The sequence below is a fragment of the Urocitellus parryii genome, chromosome 3 (genome assembly GCF_045843805.1).
Source record: "Urocitellus parryii isolate mUroPar1 chromosome 3, mUroPar1.hap1, whole genome shotgun sequence".
NCBI classification, from domain to species: domain Eukaryota; kingdom Metazoa; phylum Chordata; class Mammalia; order Rodentia; family Sciuridae; genus Urocitellus; species Urocitellus parryii.
In genome coordinates, this window is record NC_135533.1 from 169,824,810 (window position 1) to 169,850,511 (window position 25,702).

Genomic DNA, 25,702 nt, shown 5'->3' on the forward strand with positions numbered 1-25,702 from the left:
CACTTCACAGATCCAGGACTGGCAAGAGAAGAATGCTCAGGATCTCCTATCTAGGCCTGTCCCTATTTGGCCTCCAGGCCCCATACCTCCTCCCCATATCCACCAGGCCCCATCTCAACTCATTGGGCTTGCTTTGAGGTAGGAGCCAGGGAGAACCTCCATTGCCCTACTTCCCTCTGGCCTCCAGTCCTTCAGAGACCCAGGGCCCAGAGCCCAGCGAATCAGCAGTGGGTTTGTCCCAGATCCCCATAGGCCTCACATAATATGATTTTGCCAGAGTTTACTTGCTCTACCCTTCACTCTGATGAAGGGGGGGCCATGGAAGGCGGCCAAGGGTAGATAAGACCAACAGGCTGAATCTGAGGCAAGTGAGGGAACTTCCCCATGTCCCCTGTTTCAGAGAAACTCCTGTCCCTAGCCCCCTCAGCTGCCACCTCAACCCCACTCCAGATCTCTAGGCCCCAGAATCCTAGACCCTGAGCACTAAGATTTCATCTTGAGTCATAGTTAGAGGATTCTAGAAATTCCTTCAGGTTGGGCCTCCCAATGGGCTGACCTCAGCCCTCAGGTGATGGTCAGAAAACCTGGTGGGGGATATAGGGGAGATACATACTCAGATAGGGAAGGACCTGACCCAGGCCACACAACAGGCTGAGAAATCCCTCCTGGGACACTCTGGCTTCTGGAGTTACTAAGGATACTGGGACACCCCCCCCCAAATCTTTCTTCCCATCACATCCCTGGGAGGGAAATAGGTTGGTCCTTAGGTCCACATGAGAAGGACCCAGGAGCCTTCAACCCTGTCTTCCTGTCCCATCTTCCCCCAACATATATGCGCCTCCTCCCAGGGTGAAGGGTCTGATTTGGAAGTGGGCCAGAGGCTGCTCAGAGAGACCAGTGACTGGGAGAGTCAGAGGTTGAGGGGACTCAGCCCACCCCTTCTCTGGCTTTGCTGGGGAACCTTAACCAAAGCCCTTCACTCTCTGGGTCTGCCTTTTCCTCCCAGAGCTGGGGCCCAGCCACCTTGGATGAAACAGGGCTACATAAATCCATGAGCATTTCTTGTGCAAGGGCTGCTGTGGTGGTGATTAGATCCTGGAACTTCTGTGAAGAGCCCCTCTGCCTCTATTTCCCTGCGGAGACATTTTGGCATATATCCCAGGCTGGGGGCCAACATCTAGCTGGGGAACCATCCGGACAGCCCTTCAGCCAGCACGTGGCTGCCAGCTGGAAGCCCAATCACTCCTCAGTCTGCCAGCCCACCCTGGGGGTCTCTGCTCAGCCAGGCCCCCAGCTGGGGCTGCAGGGAAGCCTGTGTCTACTGGGGCAGGGTATAGGGGACAACCCACTCCATGCAGTAAGAACACATGGCAGGGGCTTAAAGACCAAACTCTGTTGACTTGTGAGGCCTTGCTCAGGTCCTCTCTCGCTATGGACCTCAGTTTCCCTAACTAGAAAGGGGGTAATAATCTCCTCTAAAGGTCCTCTGCTTGCTGCCTGCAGGTAGGAAACAGACCCCCAACAGCTCCAAAGTCTCATACCAGTGGGCCCAAACATATGCGTTGTTTGCCATCTAGTGGGCAAATGGGAAACTGCTCGAGGCCCAAAAGCAGCTCATTGATTCTGCTGAGCAGATTCTGCTGGGCAGCAGGACCTGACCACCAGTAAAACACAGCTTCTTGGGGAGGCAGGCAGTAAGCATGTAAGCACAGAACAAAGAGGCAGGGGCAGTGGGAGATGCTCCAGTAATTGCTTCTGATGTGAGAAATCAAGGGAGGCTTTAGGGAGGAAGCACTATCCTTGGCTCAGAAGTGGAGAGGACCAAACCCAGCAAAAATAAATAAAAACCAGGTGATGTTTATAGGAAGCAGTGTACCATGGGCTGGTGGGAGCTCAGGAGCCCTTGGTCACACATGTATGATGTACATATTTATGCAGCTGGTGGTGAAGGGTTGCAGCCCAGCCATTCCCTGGTAGAATTTCTGGTGAGCCTGCCTGGAAGAAATGGATGCTGCCAGACCCTTCCCTCATTGGTGGAAAAAGAGATTAAGACAACCTCCATGAGATACCCTCCCTCCCAATGGGTGAGTCCCCTATTTGGCCTTCCACACAACTCCAGCCCCCTCCCCAATCTCCCAGTGTCCTTTGGAACTGGGGAATGTCATCTCCTTCCCTCTCCCAGGACCTGTCTCCCTCTGTGACAGCTGATGAAGAGAGAGCCAGGAAGTGGTGAGGGACCCTCCTTCCTGCTCCTGGCCCTTCCTGACAGTTCTGCAGTTGGCCTACCCATCCTCCTCTTTCCACCACAGGGGTCTTGACTCTTTCCCTCCCCAATCCTATCAGCATCCCATATCCCCTGGCCACCCCAGCCTCTTGAGTCCTTGTTCTACTCACTGCTGATTACCTTCTCTTCCTCTACCTCAGTCATTCACCCTTCAAGTGGCCACCAAGAAGGACACAACCAGCCAGGCATGGTGGAGCAAGCCTGTAATCTCAGCAGCTTGGGAAGCTGAGGCAGGAAAATTGCAAATTCAAAGCCAGTCTCAGCAATTTAGCAAGGCCCTAAGCAACTTAGCAAGACCCTGTCTCTAAATAAAATATTAAAATTGCTGGGGATGTGGCTCAGTGGTTAAGTGCCCCTGGGTTCAATCTCCAATACCAAAAAAAAAAAAAAAAAAGGACATAGCCTTCCACATGTCCCTTGGATCATCTCTTCCTCTTGACACCATGGTCTATACCTTAGTATACCCACTGCTATGGTCCTTCACTAAAGGAGACTGGTTGCCCACATTGCCTCAAGCCCCTGTCTCCTTGCTCAGCACAGAACTGACCCTGACAAACACCACCCAGAGTCCCTGCACTGCTGGCTTGTGGCATCTTTGTGCTGTAGCTGCATCACCCCTTTCCTGACTTTGCTGGGTTGTTCCTATCAGCATAGGAGCCATTCCCCAGCCTACCCCTTCCTTAAACATGCTTCCCTGGATCCCACATTTACCCTCAGCCCAGCCCATTCATGTTTCCTGGGAGTTGTCCACACTGCCATCTTTCCCCTTTGTCCTCCCCAGCTGGGCTTTCGGCCTACTACATGTGGCCCAAGTCTGGAGCCTCCAACTTCCCACCAGCCAGAGTCATCAGCTGAAGCCCATGCCTTCTTCCATCCCTCCTGGTTCTTGAGCCTCTCATTCACTAAGGGTCTCTCTCACCCTACTGGCTATGTGTCCTCCCCATCTGCCTCTGGGGTGCCAGGCACCCAGTCCTCTGCCATCTCTTTCTATGAACTCTCCCTGGGGTCCTCATTCATGACCAACTCTAGGAAAGGGCTTGCTACTTGGATGACACCTGTATTCACAGCTCCTGCTCTACTCCCCCTCAACTCCCACCTGGCACTGGCCTTCCCATCAGTTCGTTTTCAAAGCATCTCAACTTTGGACAAACTCTCCCCCTTTCCTGTGACGAACCCACTAGAAATACCTCACCTGAACCTAACCCTGAGGAAACAGCAGATAAACCAAAAATGAGTAACATTCCACAAAATAACTGGCCTGGATCTTTCAAAAGTGTCAAGGTCTTAAGGGTGAGGAGGCAGAAAAGGCCGCAGGTTGGTGGAGAGTAAAGAGACAGATGGCTGGGTAACACATCAATGTGATCTCTAATGGTTGGTCCAGGAAAAGGACTTTGGTAAGGCAACTGACAAAATTTCAGTAAGATCCATAGGTGAATTAGTAGTGTTGTGTCCATGATAATTCCTGGGTTTGATCATTATCCTGTGGTTATTGAAAATGTTAAAGTTCAGGGAATCTGGCTGAAGTGTAAATGGGAGTTTTGTGTGCTACTTTTGAATCAGTCTGGAATTTCAAAATGAAGTATATTTTAAAAAGCCTAACATAAATCTGGGCACAGTGGAGCCTGCCTGTAATCCCACCCAGCAGCTTGGGAGATTGAGGCAGAAGAATCACGAGTTCAAAGCCAGCCTCAGTAACTTAGTGAGGCCCTAAGCAACTCAGTGAAACCCTGTCTCTAAATAAAATATAAAAAGTTTAAAAAGGGGCTGGAGATGTGGCTCAGTGGTTGAGCATCCCTGGGTTCAATCCCCAGTATTTAAAAAAAAAAAAAAAAAAAACTAACACAAAGTAACCTCCATTTCCCGATATCCCTGAGCTGAACCTGTTCCCCCTTCTAGACACCCATGTCAGGAAATGGCAATTAGACCCAAAATCTAAGGGTCACTTTTGACTCTCTAGTTTCTCACTTCTCACTTTCATTCCTTCAGTAAGTTCTGTCCATTCTAGTTCCAAAATGTGTCCTGAATCCACAAACCAACCTCCAATCTTCCATCCCAGCGTCCCACTGTACCAAGAGCCACCAGGCCTTTTCACCCAGCACTGCCCCAGCCTCAGGTTGGCCTCCTGGTTCCTTCTGCAGCCCGAAGAGCACCTCACCCCTCACATGGTCTGAGTTTCTCAGAAGACCTGGCACTGTCCACCTCTCCCAGAGGCTTCTGGGACTTGGCTTCCAGCTCAACATGCGTTTCTGTTTCTGAGACTCTGAGTCTTTCCACATGTTCTCCCATGGCTGGTTCTTCAGGCCTTGCTCAGTGTCATCTGCTCTAGGAAGCCTGCCTGATGGCTCAATGTCACAGCCCACTGTGCCAGTCCAGCCTTGGTCTGGTTTCCTCGTTGCACTTGTCTCCTTTTGTTATCCGAGTTGACTAGAAATTCCGTGAGATAGGGGACTATGCCTTGCTCTGATGTGTCCCAGCATCCAGACTCGTGGCACGCACAATGGTGTGTGAAAAAACCATTAGATGATACACTGGCTGGCTGGTCCATCCACTGTGTCATCCCTCTCAACAATAGGCCTAAGGAGACCTCTCTTCATTCTTCCCAGGTCTCTCCAAGGACCAGCGGCTCCTGCCAGCTCTAGCCTCTCAGAGGCATCTCTAGAATTCCAAGACTGCCTCTGGAATGCCCAGCTTGTCTGGAAAACGCCTAGACTGGGGCACAGGTGCAGAGGCCACGGGGTAGCTGGGTGGAGCAAGGACAGCTGCTAGCATTCTGGCTGAAGCCTGGGTGCCGATGGCAGCTGTCCCTCCTGTAAGCACCACTGTGGACACCTCTACTTCCCTGCAACCCCCAACTCCCCTCCCTAAGGCCAGCGTCACTGTTCTGGCTGCAGCTCTGGCCTGGGTTCCTCCACTAAGCTGACAGCCACCAGGCTTCAGGCCTCCATTTCCTGTCAGAGAGGGAGACGGGAGCCTCTAAGGTTCATCAAAACTGGAATTAGGCCCAGTTGGACCTGGCTAATCTGACAGAGGCCTGTTCTAGAAGTCATGTGGCTGGGTTCTCCTGCAGACTCACTAGATGACCTTGGCTCTCTGAGCCCTAGGGTCCTCACCTGTAAAATGGGTGAGAAGATAGAAAGCAGATAATAGGTCCCTGAAGGCTGAGAGGTCACTGGGGTTGCTGTACCAAGGGACATCTAGGGCCTAATGCAGCTAACTGCTCTCTCCACATGGAGGACTTGTAGGCTGCTGAACTGGCTGATCAGGCAACACTCCATGAGCTTGTTAAAATTCAGACTCCAGGCTTGCCACAGCCTGCAGAGGCTGGATTGCTGCCCATGGGACCTGTGCACTAGCAACTACAGAAAGCAGTCAGTAAGACACAGAGCCTGGGTGGCTCTGATCTGCAGAAGGCAGATGGCACAGCAGTCAGAGCACAGGTTCTGCATCCACCCCGAATGCCTTGTGAGATAGGAAGGGACCCTGGGAAGAGTCCACAGCTCCAGTGAACATCAGAGCCAGACACCAGGCCCCCAGGGAGCAAGGCTTTATTTGCATTCCCCAGGACAGGGTGGAGGAGGGAGTCAGAGAGGGCCAGGGGTCAAGGACACACCCAGGTTCAGGGACTGGGGTCCCTATCCCCTGCCTCCACCCCAGGCCCCAGCTGTGGTGGAAAGGTGGGCATGGGCAGCTCCAGGTGAAGGTCAATGTCTACTCCACACCCTTCATGAACTCCAAGAATTCTGTGGAGAGAGAGGAAGGTGTGGGTTACAGGTAGGGGCCTGACAGGGCATGGACAGCAGGAGGATCTGGCCTACCCATTCAGCCACTCACCATCATAGTCTATGCGACCATCATTGTTCTTGTCGCCATCCTTCATGAGCTCCTCGATATCGTCCTCCGTGATAGTCTCACCTGTAGCCTGCAGCATCATCTTCAATTCCTCCAGGTCAATGTAGCCATCAGCATTTCTGAAGGGAGGATGAGGGGGACCTCAGAGCCCAGGGCAAGGCTAGACAGAGCAGTGAGCCAGTCCCACCCCCAAACCCAGGAGGCAGGGCAAGGGGAACTAGCATATGGGGCATCCCTGTGCCCTATCACACAGAACGGGAGATGGAAGCCACTGAGTTCCCAGGCTTGGAATCTGAGACTGTCCCTCTTTCCCAGCTCTGTTTGGGTCAGGGCGAGAAGTCAAGTGCCAGCGCTCACTTGTCAAACATGCGGAAGAGGTCAGAAAGCTCCTCCTCAGACTTCCCTTTGCTGTCGTCCTTCATGCATCGAACCATCATGACCAAAAACTCATCGAAGTCCACTGTGCCGCTGCCTGGAGGTTGGCAGTGTGGCTGTCAGAGAGGCCTCAGTCGGCCTGCCCTCCACACAAACCCAGGCTTCCCTCCAACTCTGTGAGGCTCTAGTGGTTATTATGCCCACTTTATTGATGAGATGACTGAGGCGCAGAGAGGCAAAACAGCTCTTGTATTTAACTCTCAAGTGAACCAGAGAATTATGGGTCTGGAGGGCACAGGGGCTTACCATCCTCATCCACTTCATCAATCATCTCCTGCAGCTCCTCAGGTGTGGGGTTCTGGCCCAGCATCCTCATCACCTTGCCCAGTTCCTTGGTGCTGATACAGCCATCCTCAGCACCCAGCACAAAGATGTCAAAGGCAGCCTTGAACTCTGCATCCAATGGCAGGGGTTGGGGAAATAGAGCAATCAGGGCTCAATAGCCAGGACCCCAGAAAGCCAGATCCCTGGGGCCACCTGCCAACCTGCCCATCTCCTTTCTGAGACTTTTCTGAGGTCACAGTAAAAAGGACCCCCAGCTTTTCATCTCCAATCTAGGGTTTTCTCCTGATTCCCCCAGCCTGGCCTCGCTGTACCCCAATATGCAACACAGGGGTCACTTACCATTTTTCTGCTCTTCTGTCAGCTGCTCTACCTATAGAGGGAAAGGAGTCTCAGGACTCAGACTCAGTCCTTAGCTGCTGCCAAGGAAACCAACCCATTCCATAGGCAGGAAGACTGAAGCCAGAGGCGGCCACAGTCCTCCCTTCCTGCCCCCAAAGTCCTAAGGTGACCCAGCTGGCCTCAAAGGGGCTAGGCTCAGGGCCAGGGTGACAGGTGGACACCCCTTCCAGGACCAAGGTGACCCCTGAGTAACAATACCCAATGACCACTCCCCTGCCCTTTCAGCCACCCTAATGAAATCCAAGCTGCATGGCCTGAGGGACAGCTGTCCCTCAGGTTGAGACAATAAAACCAATGTGGGGTTGAGCAAAGCCACCCACTGTAACCTGACCAGGGTGGCCACTGGGCTATTTTTACCAGGGGACAAAGTTAAACCTGGTGATTGTTCTGGGACTTTGGCATGCAGGGGGTGGGGCAGCGTTATCTGGCCCCCTGGCCTGCTGGTGCTGCCTCGGGAGCCAAAATTAGTCCCCAGCCTGCCAAGCCTTGTATGGGCACTGAGTGGAGGGCTGCTCCCTTCCCCAGCTCCATGGACTCCCAAGTATACGCAGGGGCACCCCTGGAGCCAGCTGTAACCCCTTCCTTGTCTAGAAGTCAGACCATATTTTCGGGGGTGAGGGGGATCTCCTGGAAATAGCTATCTCTTGAATGTCCTTGTCTCTGGGGAAGGGGGAGGCTACCACCCACCCAGCATTTGAAGCCCCTTAGTGAACCCTAGAAGGCTGCAGGGACTTGGGGTGTCCACTCACCAGCCCTTTCTCTCTCACCCAGTAAAGCCACTGAGCCCTTGGCCTTCCAGACCCTAAGACAGCTATGGACTTAGTTCTCTCTTCCTTCTTCCCTCGCCTTCCCCAGGCCCAATCCTTCCCTATCTGGAACTTCAAAACCTCTTCTCCAGCCCAGGATTCAGATTACACAGCACCTCCTCACAATCCCCCTCCCACCCTCCAAAGCATCTTTAGTCAGCTAAGGGGCTGGAGGTGGGTGGCAGATTGTGAATGACTGAGAAGCAGAGTGTGAGGGGTAAAAATGGGGAGTGGGGACAGGGTGGCAGCAACAGGAACTCAGAGAAACGGCTCAAGAAAAACAAAGAAATGAAAAGAGACTGAGAAAGATGAAAAAAGATTCAGAGAACAGAGACAAATGTAGAGATGTGGCTGAAACAGAGTGACACAGACACTTGGAATCAGAGCAGGAGACTGGATGCTAAAAGATGAGACCTCCTCATCTGCCCACCCTGACATCTCCTCTCCAGACCCTGAACCTCTCACCTCCTTCGCACACGGGAACACCAGCCTCCCCATTCCCTTGAGAGCCTAGGCTAAAGATCTGTGAGCTCTCTCAGGACCCCATCACTTCCCTGGGAAGACCCTGCTCTCCAGTCTAAGCTAAATGAGCTCCCAGTGGGCCTCAGCCCTGCCCAAACCCGTCTCTCACCGCAGCCTTGTAGATGTCATCCATGCCGGCAACTCACAGGACAGGCTCCTGGGTTCCCAGCCAGCCCTCCAACCTCAGCTTAAATAGCCCTGCCCCGTTGCATTCCCAGCCCAGCCCACCACTGAGTATCCTCCACCCCCTCCCCTGGTCCTGGTGATCTCAGGCTGGCTTGAGTCCCTGTATCCTCTGCCCAGGGAAGGGAGGGATAAAGGGCTACAAGGACCAAGAAGGGGGTACAAGGACCAAATTTCTTGCTCTCTGTCCACCATACCCCACAGAAGGCTCTCAGGAAATGTTTCTTGAATGAATGAAAACCTGAGCCCAGACTCAGGCAAGAACTGCCAGAGTAGTGGGCCCCAGGCCAGGCCCTTAAGCACAGAATCGCAACTTTCTATCCATCAGGGAGGTGGATGCTATCACCCTCACTTTCCAGATAAGGAAACAGGCTCCTGGAGCAGTGGCGATTTACCCAAGATCTGGTTGACTTGGCACCCTGCCCCCTTATGCTATACCTCTGGTGGAACGGTGGGAGGGGGGTCAACGTGCAAAGAGTTGCAGTGACTATAAGGCCTTACCAAGAGAAGCTTTTCAAATGCCAAGTTCAGCGCATGGTGATACGGATCTAATGACAAAGAAGCTGACGACCCACCTTAGTACAGGGTGGTCTGGGGCCCTTTAATCAGAGGTGCCCTGCTCCAGACATTTCATCTCCTGGAGGATAGCAGTGCTCGCTTTGGGCTTGAATCAGCTACATTCAGTCACTCAACAAATACCCCTACAGAGCCCATCTACGCCCAGTTGTCTCCCTCCTCATCCTCCAGTTGGGTTACCACCTCCTTCTTCAAGGTCTTCCCCTGGAGGGCTGCTTCTTGACTGGAGCACTATAGTTCCTGGGCCCAGGGCCATCATCTGTGGGACACATGCCCAATGGCGAGCACACACCCCTTCACTCCACCTACACCCCTGCTTCATACAGATCCCACCTTGATACGAGCTTCCTGCTTGTGAGCACTGCATGAATTAACCCACTCAATTCTCCGCAAGCTGTATGTGACGGAGGAGATCTCCGAGTGTCAGAGGTTAAGAACTGGCGCAGTCACTTTGGCCCTCCACGGGGGCCCTCAGCACAGCTCCTTCAACACTCTCCTTCCCCACGGGGAATGAACCCAACAGCCAGGCGAGGCGCAATGACTGCCCTCCTCTTCCAGGGGTAAAACTGAGACCAGACGGAGCAGGGACTTGCTTGAGTAGCTCGGGAAGCCTAGGACCTTCTTGAGGACCAAGGAACGACCACCACAGCGGCCTGAGCACAGGGTCTCAAGCTTATTGCCCGCGGAGCGCCTCAGGAAGCGACCACACAAGCGAGCCGGCCCGCGAGAGCTGCGCACGCGCGCCGTTGGCGGTCCTGTCAATTACGTGCGAGAGGCGGGACGAGGGCGCGAGAAAGCGGTGGAGCCAAGATGGCGGCGCGGCGTGCGGCGCGGGCGGGGGGCGGCGGGGGCCGGGGGGCGGTGGGACTCTGACCCCGCCCCCTGCTGCTGCCAGTCTGCGCCGAGCGGCTGCTGTGGTGGCGGAGCCCCGAACATGGCGGCGGCGGCGGCGGCGCGTAGCTTCGGGCCGGAGCGCGAGGCCGAGCCGGCCAAAGAGGCTCGCGTCGTGGGTTCCGAGCTCGTGGACACTTACACGGTGTGGTGGGGACGCGGGTACCTAAAGACGGGATGGCGATGGGAACCTGGAATCCGAGTCCATGGGTTTGGGGAGGGGTCTGCGATTCTGACTACTGGACCTGTGGTTGGGGAGTCGAAGGAAAGCGCTGGGTCCCCGCAAGGCCAGGAGGGTTCTAGGGCGGGCCCGGGGAGGGGGTTTGGAAGGGTACGCGGTCAGAAAACGAGACTTGGGTTGGAGGGGATCTGGGGATAAAGGAGGCCTGGGGAGGAGGGATGTGTAGATGAGGCGGAGCCCATCGAGATCCTCCTGGTCTGGAGGTGTGCTCGCTGCGAGGCCTTGACAGGGGGTCTGGGAGGAAGGGATTGGGGAAGGGGGTCCTGATGGATGGAATCCGGGAAAGGGGTCAAGGCCCAGTGGGAGCGTGGTGAAGGAGAGGGGGCGGGGTCCCGATCTGAGGGCGCCGGTCGGGATCTGCTGGGTGAAGTGAGGGAAAGAGCTGCCCCCCCCCCCCCCCCCCCGACCCTACGGGTCTGGCGGAGACCAGATCCTGGGAGGAGTGGAACCCAGCCAAGGGAAATGGGGGGAGGGGGGAGGATCTCTGAGCTGAAGTGCAAGACCTACAAATCCTTTGGGGCCTTCTGGGCTTTGGGCTGTGGAGGCGAGATGAGGCAGCAAGCCGCCTCCCCACACACTTCTAGGGATGAGGGAGAGGGTACAGAAGGCGGGCGTAGTTTCCGACTGCAGTGGGGCTGAAGACTCTCCCGAATCTGGGTGGAGTTGGATGCCAGGCCTTTGAGCCTGATGGGCTGCCTGGCAAAAATTTGCTCTGGGGTGGGGGCTCTTTGAGCATCTCCCAAACTCCTGTCCTTTGTTCCCTGGATGTTGGGGAGGGGGCCCCTCCCTTGGCCCTCATCCTAACCCCCCACCCTAGGGTCTTCCCTCTGGCTCTTTTTCTTTTCCTGGGAGTAAGGGTGGGAAGCTGCCAGAATGGAATACAGGTTGGGGGTGGATCTGTAGCAACAGGCTGGCCCTGGAGAAATGGCTGCTGCTCAGGGCTAGAGGTTTCAGCAGAGTTGACTCTTTCCTCCTCCTCCTTCCTTTCAGTAAAGAGGGTCTGAAAACTAGTAGGGGTGGGGGATGGGGTTTGAGGGATGAGGTCTCTGAGCTGATGGCTGGCTATCATCCATTGGCTACAATCAGCTGGATCTTCAAAAAGCTCTCCATATTCAGGGCTTTGCCCCTCTGACTGTGAAAGGGGAGGAGGTCTGTAATCCAGTCTTACCCTACCATCATCTGTCCCTGAGTGTGCCCAGTTGGATGTTATTAACACCCATCTTTTGTTAGGGTGTCAAACCCTGCACAAAGCATTTTATATGTATTGCTTTACTTGATCCTTAATCCTAGCAGATTTTAAGATGGAGGAACTGAGGCTCTGAAAGAGCTTTGGCTCCCAATCACTTACATAAGTGATACATAAGGCATAGCCCAGAAATGGCAGAAACAGGTTTTGAATCCAGGTTTTTTTGTTTGTTTGCTTTGTTTTTTGGTATTGGGGATTGAACTCAGGGGCGCTTTACCTCTGAGTTGTTATATCCTTAGTTCTTTTTATTTTTTGAGATAGTGTTTTGCAAAGTAGTTGAAGGTCTTGAACTTGAATCTTTAATTAATTTATTTATTTTATGTGGTGCTAAGGATCGAACCCAGGGCCTTGCACATGCTAGGCGAGTGCTCTACCACTGAGCCACAACCCCAAAGCATCTTGAATCTTCTTGCAAGCCTCCCAAGGCACTGGGATTACAGGCATGAACCACAACCCCAACTTAAACCCAGCCATTTTTCAAATGGCTAAATTGTATTGCCTCCTGTTTGGGCTAATTGTCCACCACTGCTTCCGATAGTAGCTTCATGGTGTCTAAACCCCTGGTGGAGCAATAGAAGTCATAGCTATGATCACATTGAAAGGGTTGGGGGAGGGCGCTGTGGTTGTGGCTCAGTGGTAGAGCACTTGTCTAGAATGTGTGAGGCCCTGGGTTCAATCCTCAGCACCACATAAAAATAAATAAATAAAAAAGAAAGGGTTGGAAAAGGATTTGCTTCCAGGATACAGCCAGGGCCCCTGGAAAAGAGGTACAGCAGAGAAGCTGGTCCTGTTAGACCTGCCCCTACTCTGCCTCCCTTGAAAAAGGTGGCTTTACCTATAGCTCAAGTTGGGTTTTGAATTACCTGGAAACATACATAAAAAAGACCTAAAGAGGTGCCTTGTAGTGGTAGAGTCACCTTTTTCTTTCTGATGATTGAAGCCAGAGGCTTGTCCCATATGCTTCCCAGACCTAATGCTAGGGCTGTGGAGGAGGCCAAGAGGGACTCCTGCTGCTCAACAAAGGTCAGAGCAGAGACTGGTGGGTGAAGACAGTCATTTGGAGAGGGCCTACAGCTATTGCTGTGGGGACAGGGGACTCCTTGTTGTTGGTTTGCTTCCCTTGACACAAGGACAATGATCTTCCCTCTTTAGGTTTATATCATACAGGTCACCGATGGCAACCATGAGTGGACAGTCAAGCACCGCTACAGTGACTTCCATGACCTGCATGAAAAGGTAACCCTTAGGAAGTGGGAGCCTGTGTCTCAGGGCTTGGGGGTTTGGAGGCCAAGTTCCCATTGTGTCACATGTTAGTTTTAGGGCAAAACCAGCTCTTCTAAAAAATCAGTTTATTAATGTAACTGACAAAAGAGCTTGTGAATCCTAGGAGTTTGGCTCCAATATGAGACAATCCATAAGGAGATATTTGAATTTTGATTTTAAAATTGCCAGTCCTAGCTCAGATATGAGATAGTTTCCCGGAGAGGGGACAGGTTTGAACTTTTTCCACCTAATATAGCTATTCCAGAGCCTGTACTTTAATATCAAGCTGTGATTCCATTTCTTGCTTTTAGAGAGAGCTGCTTTTCCCTGGGTCATTTGCAGTGAGAATGTTTTAAAACACATCACTGCCTCAATTGGTTTTCATCTTGGTTTGAAAAAGATGGCAATTTTAGGGGCCCAGAAGTGTTGCTTTTCTGAATATCTGCAAAGTCTCCAGATGGAATTCCTCATCTGGAATTGTATTGATATCTCTAATACTAAATTCCAAGTGCATTAGGTGGGTCACCAACCCTGGTACTGCTGCCAGGAGGGACTGTGGAAGTTAACGACAAGTGCCTGCCCTCTGCTCCTCACCTTAGTCTTTTATAGGCACAGAGCTACTTGGTATGTGGTTGATATGCTTGTCTTTTCTTACAGCTTGTTGCAGAGAGAAAGATTGATAAAAATCTACTTCCTCCCAAAAAGATAATTGGGAAAAATTCCAGAAGCTTGGTGGAAAAAAGGGAGAAGGATCTGGAGGTGTACCTCCAGACTCTGCTGGCTGCCTTCCCTGGCGTGGCCCCTAGAGTGCTGGCCCACTTCTTACATTTTCACTTCTATGTAAGTTCCTCTTAGGATTCTCGCCTTTGCCTACAAGCCCACACCTACCAAAATTCAAGGCAACAAACCAATGTAGACCTAGACTTTGAGAGGAGGGTAGTCTAGAGTCTGACCCTAAGATTAGGATGGAGAACATCACTCTGCTTAGGGATGGATTGTAAGCAGAAACACACTCATTGGCTGATTTGCCTAAGTTTGAATGACTGTGGCCACAGAGGTTTTCCTCTACAAGATTTTGTGTATGCATGGTTTAAATCCAGGGTCTCATACATTCTGGGCAAATGCTCTGCTATGAACTATATCTCCTTTTCTTTTTTTACTTTATTTTGAGACAGGTTCTCACCAAGTTGCCCAGGCTGGCCTTGAACTTGTGAACCTCCTGCCTCAACTTCCTGAGTAGTTGGCATTGTTGGGCCACCACACCCAGCTACCACAAGACATTTTATTTAATAAAAATGGCCTGTAGGTATTTAAGCCAGATTTCCATCCAAATGAGTTGAGCATGGATTAGGCAGGTGATATCTGGCATAGACTGTTGTTGAGTTGTTAATTTATAGCCCAAGATAGTTTGTGATCAGTCTATGATGGCAGAGTATTGCCATCTTGGCATATTGTCAGGGTCTGCATTGCCAGGTTGCTGATACTTTCCTTTAAAGGGAGGGTATGCCGTAGAGCAGCACTGCTCTTCCTTCTGAGCAGAGGAACAATCGAGAACCACTGGGAACAGAATAAGTTATCAAACCTGAAGAAGGACAGTTTGACAGTGTGAGACTGAAAATGTTAAAAACTCCAGTAGTTCCGCTTCCGGAGAATTTATTCTAATGAGAAATCCAGGAACTGCAAAAAAGAATATATATGAATAAAGGTGATCATTCCAGGTTTTTTTTTTTTTTTTTTTTTTTAAGAGAGAGTGAGAGAGGGGAGAGAGAGAGAGAGAGAATTTTTAATATTTATTTTTTAGTTCTCGGCGGACACAACATCTCTGTTGGTATGTGGTGCTGAGGATCGAACCCGGGCCGCACGCATGCCAGGCGAGCGCGCTACCGCTGAGCCACATCTCCAGCCCCATTCCAGGTTTTGTAACAAGATACCAAAGAGTCCAAAAGTCCAAAGAGAAGAGGTTTAAAAAAAAAAAAAAATGAAAGGGTGCAGCCTTATGATTAGATAGTATGATGCTAGAAAATGATGGTGTAGCTCTGGATTTGTTGATGTGAAAAAATAAGTATATTATATGAAAAGAACAGGTCATAAAACAAGATATAGACTAGGATTTCTTTTTGTTTTTGTTTTTGTTTTCAGTACTGAGGATTGAACCCAGAGCTTTGCATGTGCTATGAAAGCACTATACCACCTAGCTACATCCCCAGCCCTTCTTATTTTAATGAGACTGGGCTTACTAAATTTTAGAGGCCTGCCTCAGCCTCAAATCCTTCTGCCTCAGCCTGCTGAGTAGCTGGTATTATATGTGTGCCACTGCACTTGGCTCTAGGGTTCTTTTAAAAGAAAAAGTTTACATATAAGAAGTTCTGGGGGCTGGAATTGTGGCTCAGCGGTAGAGCGCTCACCTAGCATGGGCAGGACCCGGGTTCGATCCTCAGCACCACATAAAAATAAAGGCATTGTGTTGTGTCCTTCTACATCTAAAAAATAAATTAAAAAGAAAAGAAAAAGAAATTCTGGGAGGTTATACATTAAAAATGCTAGGAGCAGTTTTCTCTAGATGGTAGATTTTCAGGTAGTTTGCATTTAATTACTTTTCCCCTTATGTGATGAAAATAGGAAAAAACCCACTTCCTATTCATTCTCCCCTCATGGGAAGGAATGTCTGGGTCACAGTCAGGCCCAGCCCACTCCTTTAAAATACAGCTTCCTTGAAATCATTGAAAGGAAGACATCTGAACCTTTTGGGAGGTACTAAATAAAGCCTGGAGATTTGGCATTTGATGGTGGTTCTAATCTTGAGCCACTAAGCTGGAAGGACCATGTGGGAAAAGGGTGGCATTTACTGCTAGTGTATGTCTCTGTGCTTTGGATTTTATCTAGCATATACCAGCAGTTTATGTGGTTAACACTTTCCTTTTGTAAGCATTTTTTTTAATTTTCTTTTTGAATATTTTTTTAGTTGTCAGTGGACCTTTATTTTATTTTTTATGTGTGGTGCTGAGAGTCAAACCCAGTGTCACACATTATAGGCAAGCACTCTGCCACTGAGCCATAACCCCAGCCCCTTACTTTTTTTTTTCTTATGTGAGAAAAATTACATTCCTTATGTGAGCCTTTGAGACAAACTTTATTGGTTAGTGTTTTAGTATTTTACAAAGTACTGAAATTTAAAAAAAAGAAAACTTTGATTTCCCATTTAAGGATGAAACTATATAAGCATCTTGTCAAAGTACAACTTGTTTAAGATCTGTGCATCAAGCTGGGTGCCATGGTGCACGCCTATAATCCCAGTAGCTTGGGAGGCTAAGGCAGGAGGATCATGAGTTCAAAGCCAGCCTCAGTAATGGCGAGGTACTAAGCAACTCAGTGAGACCCTGTCTCTAAATAAAAAGGGCTGGGGATGTGGCTCAGTGGTTGAGTGTCTCCAAGTTCAATCCCCAGTACTCCCCCCCTCCAAAAAAAAAAAAAAAGATCTGTGCATCAAGACTTTTAAAAAAAACAGGGATTGAACCCCGGGGCACTTAACCACTGAACCACAGCCCCAGCCCTTTTTATATTTTATTTTGAGACAGGGTCTTGCTAAGTTGCTGAGGCTGCCTTTGAACTCACAATCCTTCTGCCTCAGCCTCCAGAGCTTCTGGGATTACAGGTGTGCTCCTCTGTGCCCAGCTCATTAAGACCTCTTGATGGCTACTGGAGACATACCCAACTCTGAGCATGGAAAGGCCTAGAATGCTTTTTATACTTCTGGGTTTCTGGTTTGAGGCATGTTCTTGGAGCAGTTTTGACATATTTGAAATACTATTATCAAATAGATCTCTAGGCTATATAAATCCAAGGATTTAGAGTGATTGACCCTTCATTAGATTAAGCCAGGTCTCTCAACTATGACATTATTGATATTTTGGACTGGTAATTCTTTGCTGTGAGGAGCTGTCCTATGTATTGTTTGGCAGCATTCCTGTCCTCTCCCAACTGGGTGCAAGTAGAACTCCCCCATCCAGTTGTGGCAACTAAAAATCTCTCTAGGTATTGCCCAATGTCCTCCAGGGGAGCAAAATCACACCTAGTTGAGAACCACTGGATTAAATCTTCATTTGAGCTTGAACAGATTCTAATAGCATTGTCAGCCTTTTCTCCAGGTGGGGGTCTCTCTAGAAAATATTTCTCTTAACCTTTGTACCATTAGTGTTCATTTTGGAATTGTTCCAGTTGTGTTCCACCTCTTGTGTTGCTAGCATTGGACAGGGTAGGCCCAGAGAACCTTGTTTGGCTACAGTGTGGATTGCTTCTTAATTGAGACATAATTCACATGCCATAAAATTCACTCCTTTAAAGTGCACTATTTAGTTGTTTTTAGACTATTCACAAAGTCATACAACCATCACCACTGTCTAATTCCAGAATATTTCATCATCCCCAAAGACAACCCTATTCTCCTTAGCAGTAACTTTCTATCCCTCCCTTCTCCCTAGCCATTGGCAGTCATTAATCTGCTTTCTGTCTCTGAGTTTGCCTATTCTGGACATTTCACATAAATGGATTCATACCAACATGGCTTTTTGTAACTGATTTCTTTCATTTAGCATTATGTTTTCAAGGTCTATTCCTATTTAACATGAACCCTTAAGTTTTTTTTTTTTTTTTTTTTTGAGAGAGAATTTTTTAATATTTATTTTTAATTATCGGCGGACACAACATCTTTGTTTGTATGTGGTGCTGAGGACCGAACCCAGGCCGCACGCATGCCATGCGAGTGTGCTACCACTTGAGCCACATCCCCAGCCCCCTCCTTAAGTCTTTACAACGGAGTAATATATATTATTGGATAATAATACATTTCCATATATAATAATATGGTATTATGATCATACATATAATATGTGTTATATATAATATAGTATACTATTGGATGATAATATGATATTACTATCATATCCTATGGATAAAGGGAACGCCTTATCCATGGTATTACTTTCCATCATTGTACCCAAAGGCATCCATAGTCCAAAAATATTAAATGGAAAATTCCAGAAATCAACAGTTTACGAGTTTTAAATTGTGAATCCGTCTAAGTGGTATAATGAAATCTCATACTATTCCTCCTGGGACATGAATCATCCTTTGTTTGGTGTATCCACGCTATATAGGCATCACTTAGTAGCCATCCCAGTTTTCAGATCAGTCTTCAGTTTCATAATGCTTGTGTTCAAGTAAGTTTTATTTTACTTAATAATGGCCCCAAAGGTACCTGAGTAGTGATGCTGATGATTCAGATATGCCAGTAAAAAGCTGTGAAATACTTCCTTAAATGAAAACTTTTATCACATTATGTTGTTAAAATTGTTGGGTTTTATACTGGGAATCGAACACAGTGGGTCTCTACTACTAAGCTACATCCTGAGCCCTTTTTATTTTCAGACAGGGTCTTGCTAAATTGTCCAGGCTGGCCTCAAACTTACAAACTTCCTACCTCAGCCTCCTGAATTACCTTTTCCAGCTTAACTAAGTACTTATTAAACACTGTGCTATAACTTTTGCTGTTTGAGGTGCAGCAGCAAAACTACCAGGGATTTCATTTTACTTCTTCATGGTTTCCTGATTGGAGAATTCATTGTTACTGTAGATGTTAGTAAACTCAGCATATGATCCCCCCCCTTTATTAAGTTTAAAACTTTTATCCTTTTATTTATGGAAGCACTTTAAGACTTCTCTTAAACTGGTATCATGACACACTCCTATAATCCTAGCTACTCAGGAAGCTGAGGCAGGAGGATGGCAAATTCAAGGCCAACTCTGGCAATTTAGCAAGTTCCTATCTCAAAAAATGAAAATGACTGGGCATGTAGATCAGTGGTAGAGTGCACACTTAGGTTCAATTGCCAGTTCCAAAAAAAAAAGACTTCTCGGGCTGGGGTTGTGGCTCAGCAGTAGAACACTTGCCTAGCACATGTGAGGTCCTGGGTTCCATCCCCAGCACCACATAAAAATAAATAAATAAAATAGAGGTATTGTGTCGAACTATGACTAAAAAATAAATATTTTTTAAAAAGACTTCTCTTTGACATATTCGAATTACTAGCATCACTAGTCTCACACTTTGAGAGACTAACTTTCTATCTAAGAGACTAACTTTTCTAAGTAAAATAAGGGTTGCTTGAACATAAGCACTTCAATATTATGATATCCAAGATGGCTACTAGGTGATATGTTATACAGTGGGGATGCTGGGTAAAGGGCTGATTCATGTCCCAGGAGGGACAGAGACCTACAGCATAAGATTTCATCACCATCATTTCAGTACCACAATATTCCAAATGGTGTGCAATTAAAAACTTCCAAGCTTATTTCTGGAATTTTCTTTTTAATAATTTCAGATTGTAGGGGCTGGGGATGTAGCTCAAGCGGTAGCGCGCTCGCCTTGCATGCATGCGGCCTGGGTTTGATCCTCAGCACCACATACAAACAAAGATGTTGTGTCTGCCAAGAACTGAAAAATAAATATTAAAAAATTCTCTCTCTCTTTAAAAAAAAATAATATTTTCAGATTGTAATTGACCATGGGTGACTGAAACCACAGAAAATGAAACTGTGGATAAGAGGGATCTACTGTATAAATTTTTGTGTGAACTTATGTTTTCATATTTGTACAATATATGCCCGGAAATGGGAGGCTGGGTCATAGAGTAACTCTGTGCTTTGATTTTTGAGGAACTGTCAAATTATTTTCCAAGGTTGATACATTTTTATTCCTTCCAACAATGTATACATTCTGATTTCTCCATATTCTTGATAACATTTTTTCCTTTTTATTTTTATTTTTTGGTGCTAGAGATTTAACCTAGGTGTGCTTAACCACTGAGCCATATCCCATTCCCCCTTTTTTTAATGTTTTTTTTTTTTTAAATTAGTTATAGGTGGACACAATGTCTTTATTTTACTTTATGTGGTGCTGAGGATTGAACCCAGTGTCTCACACATGCTAGGCTAGCGCTCTACCTCTGAGCCACAACCCCAGCCCACCCATCCCTTTTTGTTTTTTATTTTGAGACAGGGTCTCATGAAATTGCTTAGGACCTCACTAAATTGCTGAGGCTGGCCTTGAACTTGCAATCCTCTTACCTTAGCCTCCCAAATCCTGGGATTACAAATTTGTACCACTGTGCCTGGCTAACGCTTGTTCTTGTCCTTTTTTTCAACCTAGACAGTCAAGTAGATTTGAAGTGATATCTCATTGTGGTTTTGGTTTGTGTTTCCACAGTGATTAATGATGTTGGGCCTCTTCATGTGCTTATTGGTCATTTACATACCTTCTTTGGAAAAGTGTATTCAAATCCTTTGTCCTTACAAACATTATGTTACTTTTTTATATAGCCTGGAGGTTTTTTTGTTTGTTTTTGTTTTTCAGTACTGGGGATTGAACCTAGGGTGCTCTACCACTTGTCTCCCCAGCCCTTTTTATTTTTTATTTTGAGATTGGGGTGTTATTAAGTTATTGAGGCTGGTCTTGAACTTGAGATTTTCCTGCCTCAGCCTCCTGCAGTCATGCTCAAGTCAGAATATGCTCAAGTCATAGAGCTACAGCCTTAATAGTCTGTGGTTGTTTATGTGAAACTCAAACCTTTGTTCAGTGGTATAGTGCTTGCCTAGCATTCACAAGGTCCAGGGTTCAATTCCTAGCACCACAGAAAAAAAAAAAAAAAAAAAAACACCTCTGCGCACCAACAAATGATCTTGGTTGGCAGTGTCATGGCTGATGAGTAGATCTGTAATGCTTTTAGGTGGATGAGTGTTTTGATTTTTTAATATAGCTAATATTATTAGTTGGCATTTTTATTGGGGTTCAATTAATGTCTATTTAATTATTTATTTGTTGTCCTGGGGATTGAACTCAGGGGCACTTAACTACTGAGCTACATTCCCAGCCCTTTTTTGTATTTTATTTAAATACAGGGTGTCACTGAGTTGCTTAGGGCCTCACTAAGTTGCTATGGCTGGCTTTGAACTTATGATCCTCCTGCCTCAGCCTCCCGTGCTGCTGGGATTACAGATGTGTGCCTCTGTGCTCAGCCTAATGAATGTCTTTTTAAAAGATGCACTTCACTTGAGACATTTGTGTCACCCTAAAGTGTTTCAGGTCTCTTTAACACAAACGAAGTAGTAGGGCATGTGAACAGCCTCTTATCCCCACAGGTGACTTACCTAGGAGTACTGGCAGCAGCTAGGCCTCAGTGGCCACCAAGGTCCCCTTTCTCCTTCTCCCTGTAGAGGCCTGACTAACCACAGCTTTGTCTACAACTTGACCAGAGGTGGCTGGTGCTCTAGGTTTTTTCCTGTTCCTCTGGTTCAGGCTACCCCCCACAGTGAAGGTTGGCCCAGGAAATCAAGTAGAAAGTGTTGTAACAGTGTGAGCTTACTGTGCCCCACAGAACAGGGTGAGAAGTTATTGCACTTTTGCTGTTGAGATGGCTCAGAAGTGGAAGGTTGCTCCCTTCTTGCACAAGCCCTTGACCCTCACCATCTCCCAGCTTTGTGTACCTTCTGGAGGTTCCAGCCTTATCCTCTTAGCAGAGTTGGCTTCCAGGGTAATTCTTTCTTCAGGTTCTTTCTGAGCTGATGGCAGCTATCTGAAGAAATGTGCAATGAAAGGTGAAGATTGTTTAATACTGTTGATAGAAGAGGGAGGTCTTTTCCTGTGAGAGACCTCTGGGAGCCTCTCACATATACAGAGTCTGAAGGCTTTTGAAGTTGCTGTTGGGGAACTGAGGAGGGCACAGATTGACATCCCCTGTGACCTCTTAGAGCCAGGTGATATGACTGCAGAGATTTGTAGATAAGGTTTGGTTCTCAAAACTGTTCATGGAGGTGCAAGCTTCTGGATCATTCTATGTTCTGCCTAATTTTAAGGTCTTCACAGCTGCCAAGGAAAATGTAATTGAGTTACAAGAGATTGTCAGGCATGGTGGTCCGTATGTATAATTCCAGCGGCTTGGGAGATTGAGGCAGGAGAATCATGCATTTGAGGACAGGCTCAGCAACTTAGCAAAACTCTTGTCTCAATATAAAAATTTAAAAGTTCTGGGGATATAGCTCAGTGGTAAAGTGCCCTTGGGTTCAATCCCCAGTAACCAAGAAAAAAGACATTACAAGAGACTGAAGTTGAACCTGAGTTACCCTATAGTCTCTCCTGTCACTCCTGACTGGAACCCCTACCTTTTGCCGGCCCTTTCACATTTGTCTCCTTACCCTACCAGACTCAAAAAGTCCCTTAAAGCTGGGCTCTTATCCACTGGGGATTGGAATGGGAGAGGAGTGATTCTTACATTATGTATAAATTGAATTTTAAGCAGATTAAATAAATCACTTTTTAAAAGATATCTTAAATGGCTGAAAGAAAGACTATTTTTATAATTTTGGGGTGGGGAAAGAGGCCTCATAAGTCCCAGAGGAAAAGTATTATAGGTTAAATGACATAAAAATAAAAAAATCTTGCTATATCAAAACCACCTGAATAAAAGTAAAAGGTGTACACAGGCTGGGAGGAAATGTTTACAGCATATAAACAACTATTCAGGTAGCCATGATGTATAAAAGATAATAAGAAAGAGACAAACAACCAAAGAGAAAAACAGGAAAGGGACACTCTGTCTCCTGCAGTCTGGTGCCTCTTACGTCCTAGAAACATGTGAATTGCATATCCTGGTGGCAGCAATGTTCCCATGAGTTATAAAGGTGATTTTGTAGCCTCCATCTGGATCTGTTTACAAGAAGCCCTATTAGCTGCCATCTGTCAGTTAAAATTCTGACCTGTGGGATGTAAGGGTTTGGGGCTGAGTGATTTGGGAGTCTTTGCCAACCCCACAGTTACCCACTGAAGTGTGAAGTAATTGGTTGTATACAGGGAGAGCCCCAGGGCAAGAGTTTGAGTGTAGCTTTACTAGTTTCAAACAATATAAAATTGAAGAGTCACAGTACCTCCCCTACCTGTTTGTTCATGTATTTAACAGGGCTCAAGATAGAAACTTCCACCTGGCCTACCAGCACACACCTGTAATCCCAGTGGCTTGGGAGGCTGAGGCAGGAGGATCATGAGTTCAAAGCCAGCCACACAACTTAGTAGACCCTAAAGCAACTCAAATAAAATATTTCAAAAAGGTCTGGGAATGTGACTAACTGGTTAAGCGCCCCCTGGTCTCAATCCCTGGTATCCCCCCAATAAAACTTCCTCTGTAGGTCTTGGGAGGATTCAGTGAGCCAGAACCAACAACTACTCAGCATTACCCAGTTGAAATTAGAGCACAACTTGTTAGCTTTAATTTGTCTGAAGGCTTGTCCTTGTCATGCTTCCTTCATCACATCATTCAAAAAGAAAATCTTTCTCACCTCTAACCCTGGGACTAAGTGACACTGTTGTGAGTCTGGAAAGGATGAGTCCAGGAAGAGAACAGTGTCCACTCTATCCAGACACATGTAAAACATGGGAGAAAATAGAAATGGTCATTTCCAGGGAGGGTTGGCCCTGGGAGATCCTAGATCACTAGGATGATAAGAAATCCTATTTCTTTTGGAAGAAAGGAATCTTTTTATTATGCCCTCTCTTAAGTACTCCAGACCCAGTTTTGGGAGCTGTTGGCTTCCTGCAGCCACGTTCTGTGAGCCTCTTGAGCCATATTACACCCCACATTGCCCTTGTGAACCTGGACTTTCAGCATTAGTTTGGTTTCCTGGCTTTTGAGCAGCCCTTTTAGGTATCCATTTAACTGAAAATACTTAGTTTCCCTTCCTAAGCTTCTTTGTTCATTATAGGTTTAATTTGTTCACTCTAGAGACTTGGTACTACAACAGCAGAGAGGATAGATTGGGGTCATATGCAAATCCCATGGCTGTGGGCAGGTGGAATCTCTAACCACAGGTTTTGTTTTCTTTGCAGGAAATAAATGGCATTACTGCAGCACTGGCTGAAGATCTCTTTGAAAAAGGTATGTGGCCATTGGTCCTTAAAGTGCTGGGTACAACTTACATACTCTTACTAGGTGGCTTGGAGGCCCAGGGTGGCACAAAAATCAATCTGTTGCATCCTAGCCAGGGCCACTTCTTTGGGGGTGCCTAAATTCTGGCCCTGGCCCACAGCCAAGCCTGCCCACTTACCTGCCCTGCAGGTGAGGAGTGATGCTTCACCTTAGGATTCTCAAGCCCCTGTGGTGGGGTGCTGGAAGGTGGATTGTAGGCGACCCTCTTTTCCTGATTTGTCTTTGCCAGAGAACATGGTGACAGTAGATAATATGTAAGGAGCATGCCCTGTATCATCCAGCCCTGTGTTTATCATCCTTCTGCCTTTCCCCTTCTGAACACCGGTGGTTGGAGGCTTGTGACTTGCTTGAAGTTACATAACTAGAAGGAAGAGCAGAACAAGAACCAAATGCCAGTTAGTCTGGCTCAGTAGCCATCTTGCTTTCAGGCTCTGTGCTGCTGGCATGTTGGCCTGCACCTAACCCAAACATCTGCCTTTTGTAGATCACAGTGAGGGTCTGTTGCCCAGAACCACTGCCTCTTATCAGCCTTATCCTGGCTCAGTTACTTAGATCTTGACTTAGCCTCACTCTGCAGGGTGACTGCCCAGTTGGGTCGTCCCTATGGCTCTTCCCTGTTCACATGTCCAGGGTTGCCCTGTGGCAGTATGAGCTCAGGAGGGCGACTGTTTCTGCATGCTTAGTCCCAACACCGTGGGCACACACACACATGCTTGTGCAGTGCTTGACTATTGTTGGCCTGATGGGCAGACTCCCTGGCTATACTGTGTGCTAGGGTTGCTGCCGGACACTCATCCCTCAGAGCATGGCTTTTGCAGGAGAACAGCTCCTGGGGGCCGGTGAGGTCTTTGCCATCAGGCCCCTGCAGCTCTATGCAGTCACCGAGCAGCTGCAGCAAGGAAAACCCACGTGCGCCAGTGGAGATGCCAAGACTGACCTTGGGCACATTCTGGACTTCACCTGTCGCCTTAAATACCTTAAGGTAAAGCTGCAGCACATCTCAGTGATGGAAAGCCATTCAGTCATCTGTGGGGCCTGACAGCTAACTGGCATAGTTGTGAGGAGGAGTTGTGGATGGGGCCCTTTCCAAAGAAGGCACATTGCCTGGTATTCTTGGCACTGTTCTTCTGACTGAGAGCACTAGGGGGCGTCATCACCTAATATCTAGTTTAAACCTTAGTCCTAGCCTGCCTTGCTGAAGGTAGAGGTGGTCAAAATTTCTGGCTTAGCAGCTGCTAACACAAAAATGTGGCTGGAGATTGGTGGCAACAACATCCCTAATTTAAGCCACATCTTTTGGCCTCAGGTTTCTGGCACAGAAGGACCTTTTGGGAACAGCAACATTCGGGAACAACTCCTGCCATTTGACTTGTCCATATTCAAGTCTCTTCACCAGGTGGAGGTAAGGCCCAGACCTGTGGCGAGTGTAGGCAGGGCCAAGCCCAGAGTGGGCATTGTCTGGCTCTCATATATCTGTGGCTAGGGAACAGTGTTGGTGTCAGGGTTCCAGATTTAATTGTAAAGTACTGTTGGTTTGGGTTTTGGTTTTGGTATTGGGGATTGAACCACTGAGCCACATTCCCAGACCCTTTTTATATTTTATTTAGAGATAGGGTCTCACTAAGTTGCTTAGGGTCTTACTGAGTTGCTGAGGCTGGCTTTGAACTTGCTGTCCTCCTGCCTCAGCCT

At 47.8% G+C, this 25,702-nt stretch overlaps 2 protein-coding genes across 5 annotated transcripts in view; one reads left to right on the plus strand and one right to left on the minus strand.

Annotated features, from left to right (window-relative positions):
- Positions 1-5,812: 5,812 nt before the first annotated feature.
- On the minus strand, positions 5,813-8,767 carry Tnnc1 (troponin C1, slow skeletal and cardiac type). The gene is made up of 6 exons (XM_026388607.2): positions 8,690-8,767; positions 7,193-7,223; positions 6,815-6,961; positions 6,491-6,605; positions 6,116-6,252; positions 5,813-6,024 (listed from the first exon to the last, which is right to left on the minus strand). Exons 1-6 carry the CDS (start codon positions 8,711-8,713, stop codon positions 5,993-5,995), a joined length of 486 nt encoding a protein of 161 aa, XP_026244392.1. The 5' UTR covers positions 8,714-8,767; the 3' UTR covers positions 5,813-5,992.
- A 1,420-nt stretch (positions 8,768-10,187) lies between these two features.
- Positions 10,188-25,702, plus strand: part of Nisch (nischarin) — a 36,047-nt gene continuing 20,532 nt past the window's right edge. For all 4 annotated transcript variants that reach the window (XM_026388539.2, XM_026388540.2, XM_026388541.2 and 1 more), the window contains exons 1-6: positions 10,188-10,375; positions 12,870-12,953; positions 13,638-13,820; positions 23,914-23,962; positions 24,832-24,995; positions 25,320-25,415. In XM_026388539.2, the coding sequence (XP_026244324.1) occupies positions 10,274-10,375; positions 12,870-12,953; positions 13,638-13,820; positions 23,914-23,962; positions 24,832-24,995; positions 25,320-25,415 (678 nt within the window). In that variant the 5' untranslated portion in view covers positions 10,188-10,273. The remainder of the gene's footprint in view (positions 10,376-12,869; positions 12,954-13,637; positions 13,821-23,913; positions 23,963-24,831; positions 24,996-25,319; positions 25,416-25,702) is intronic.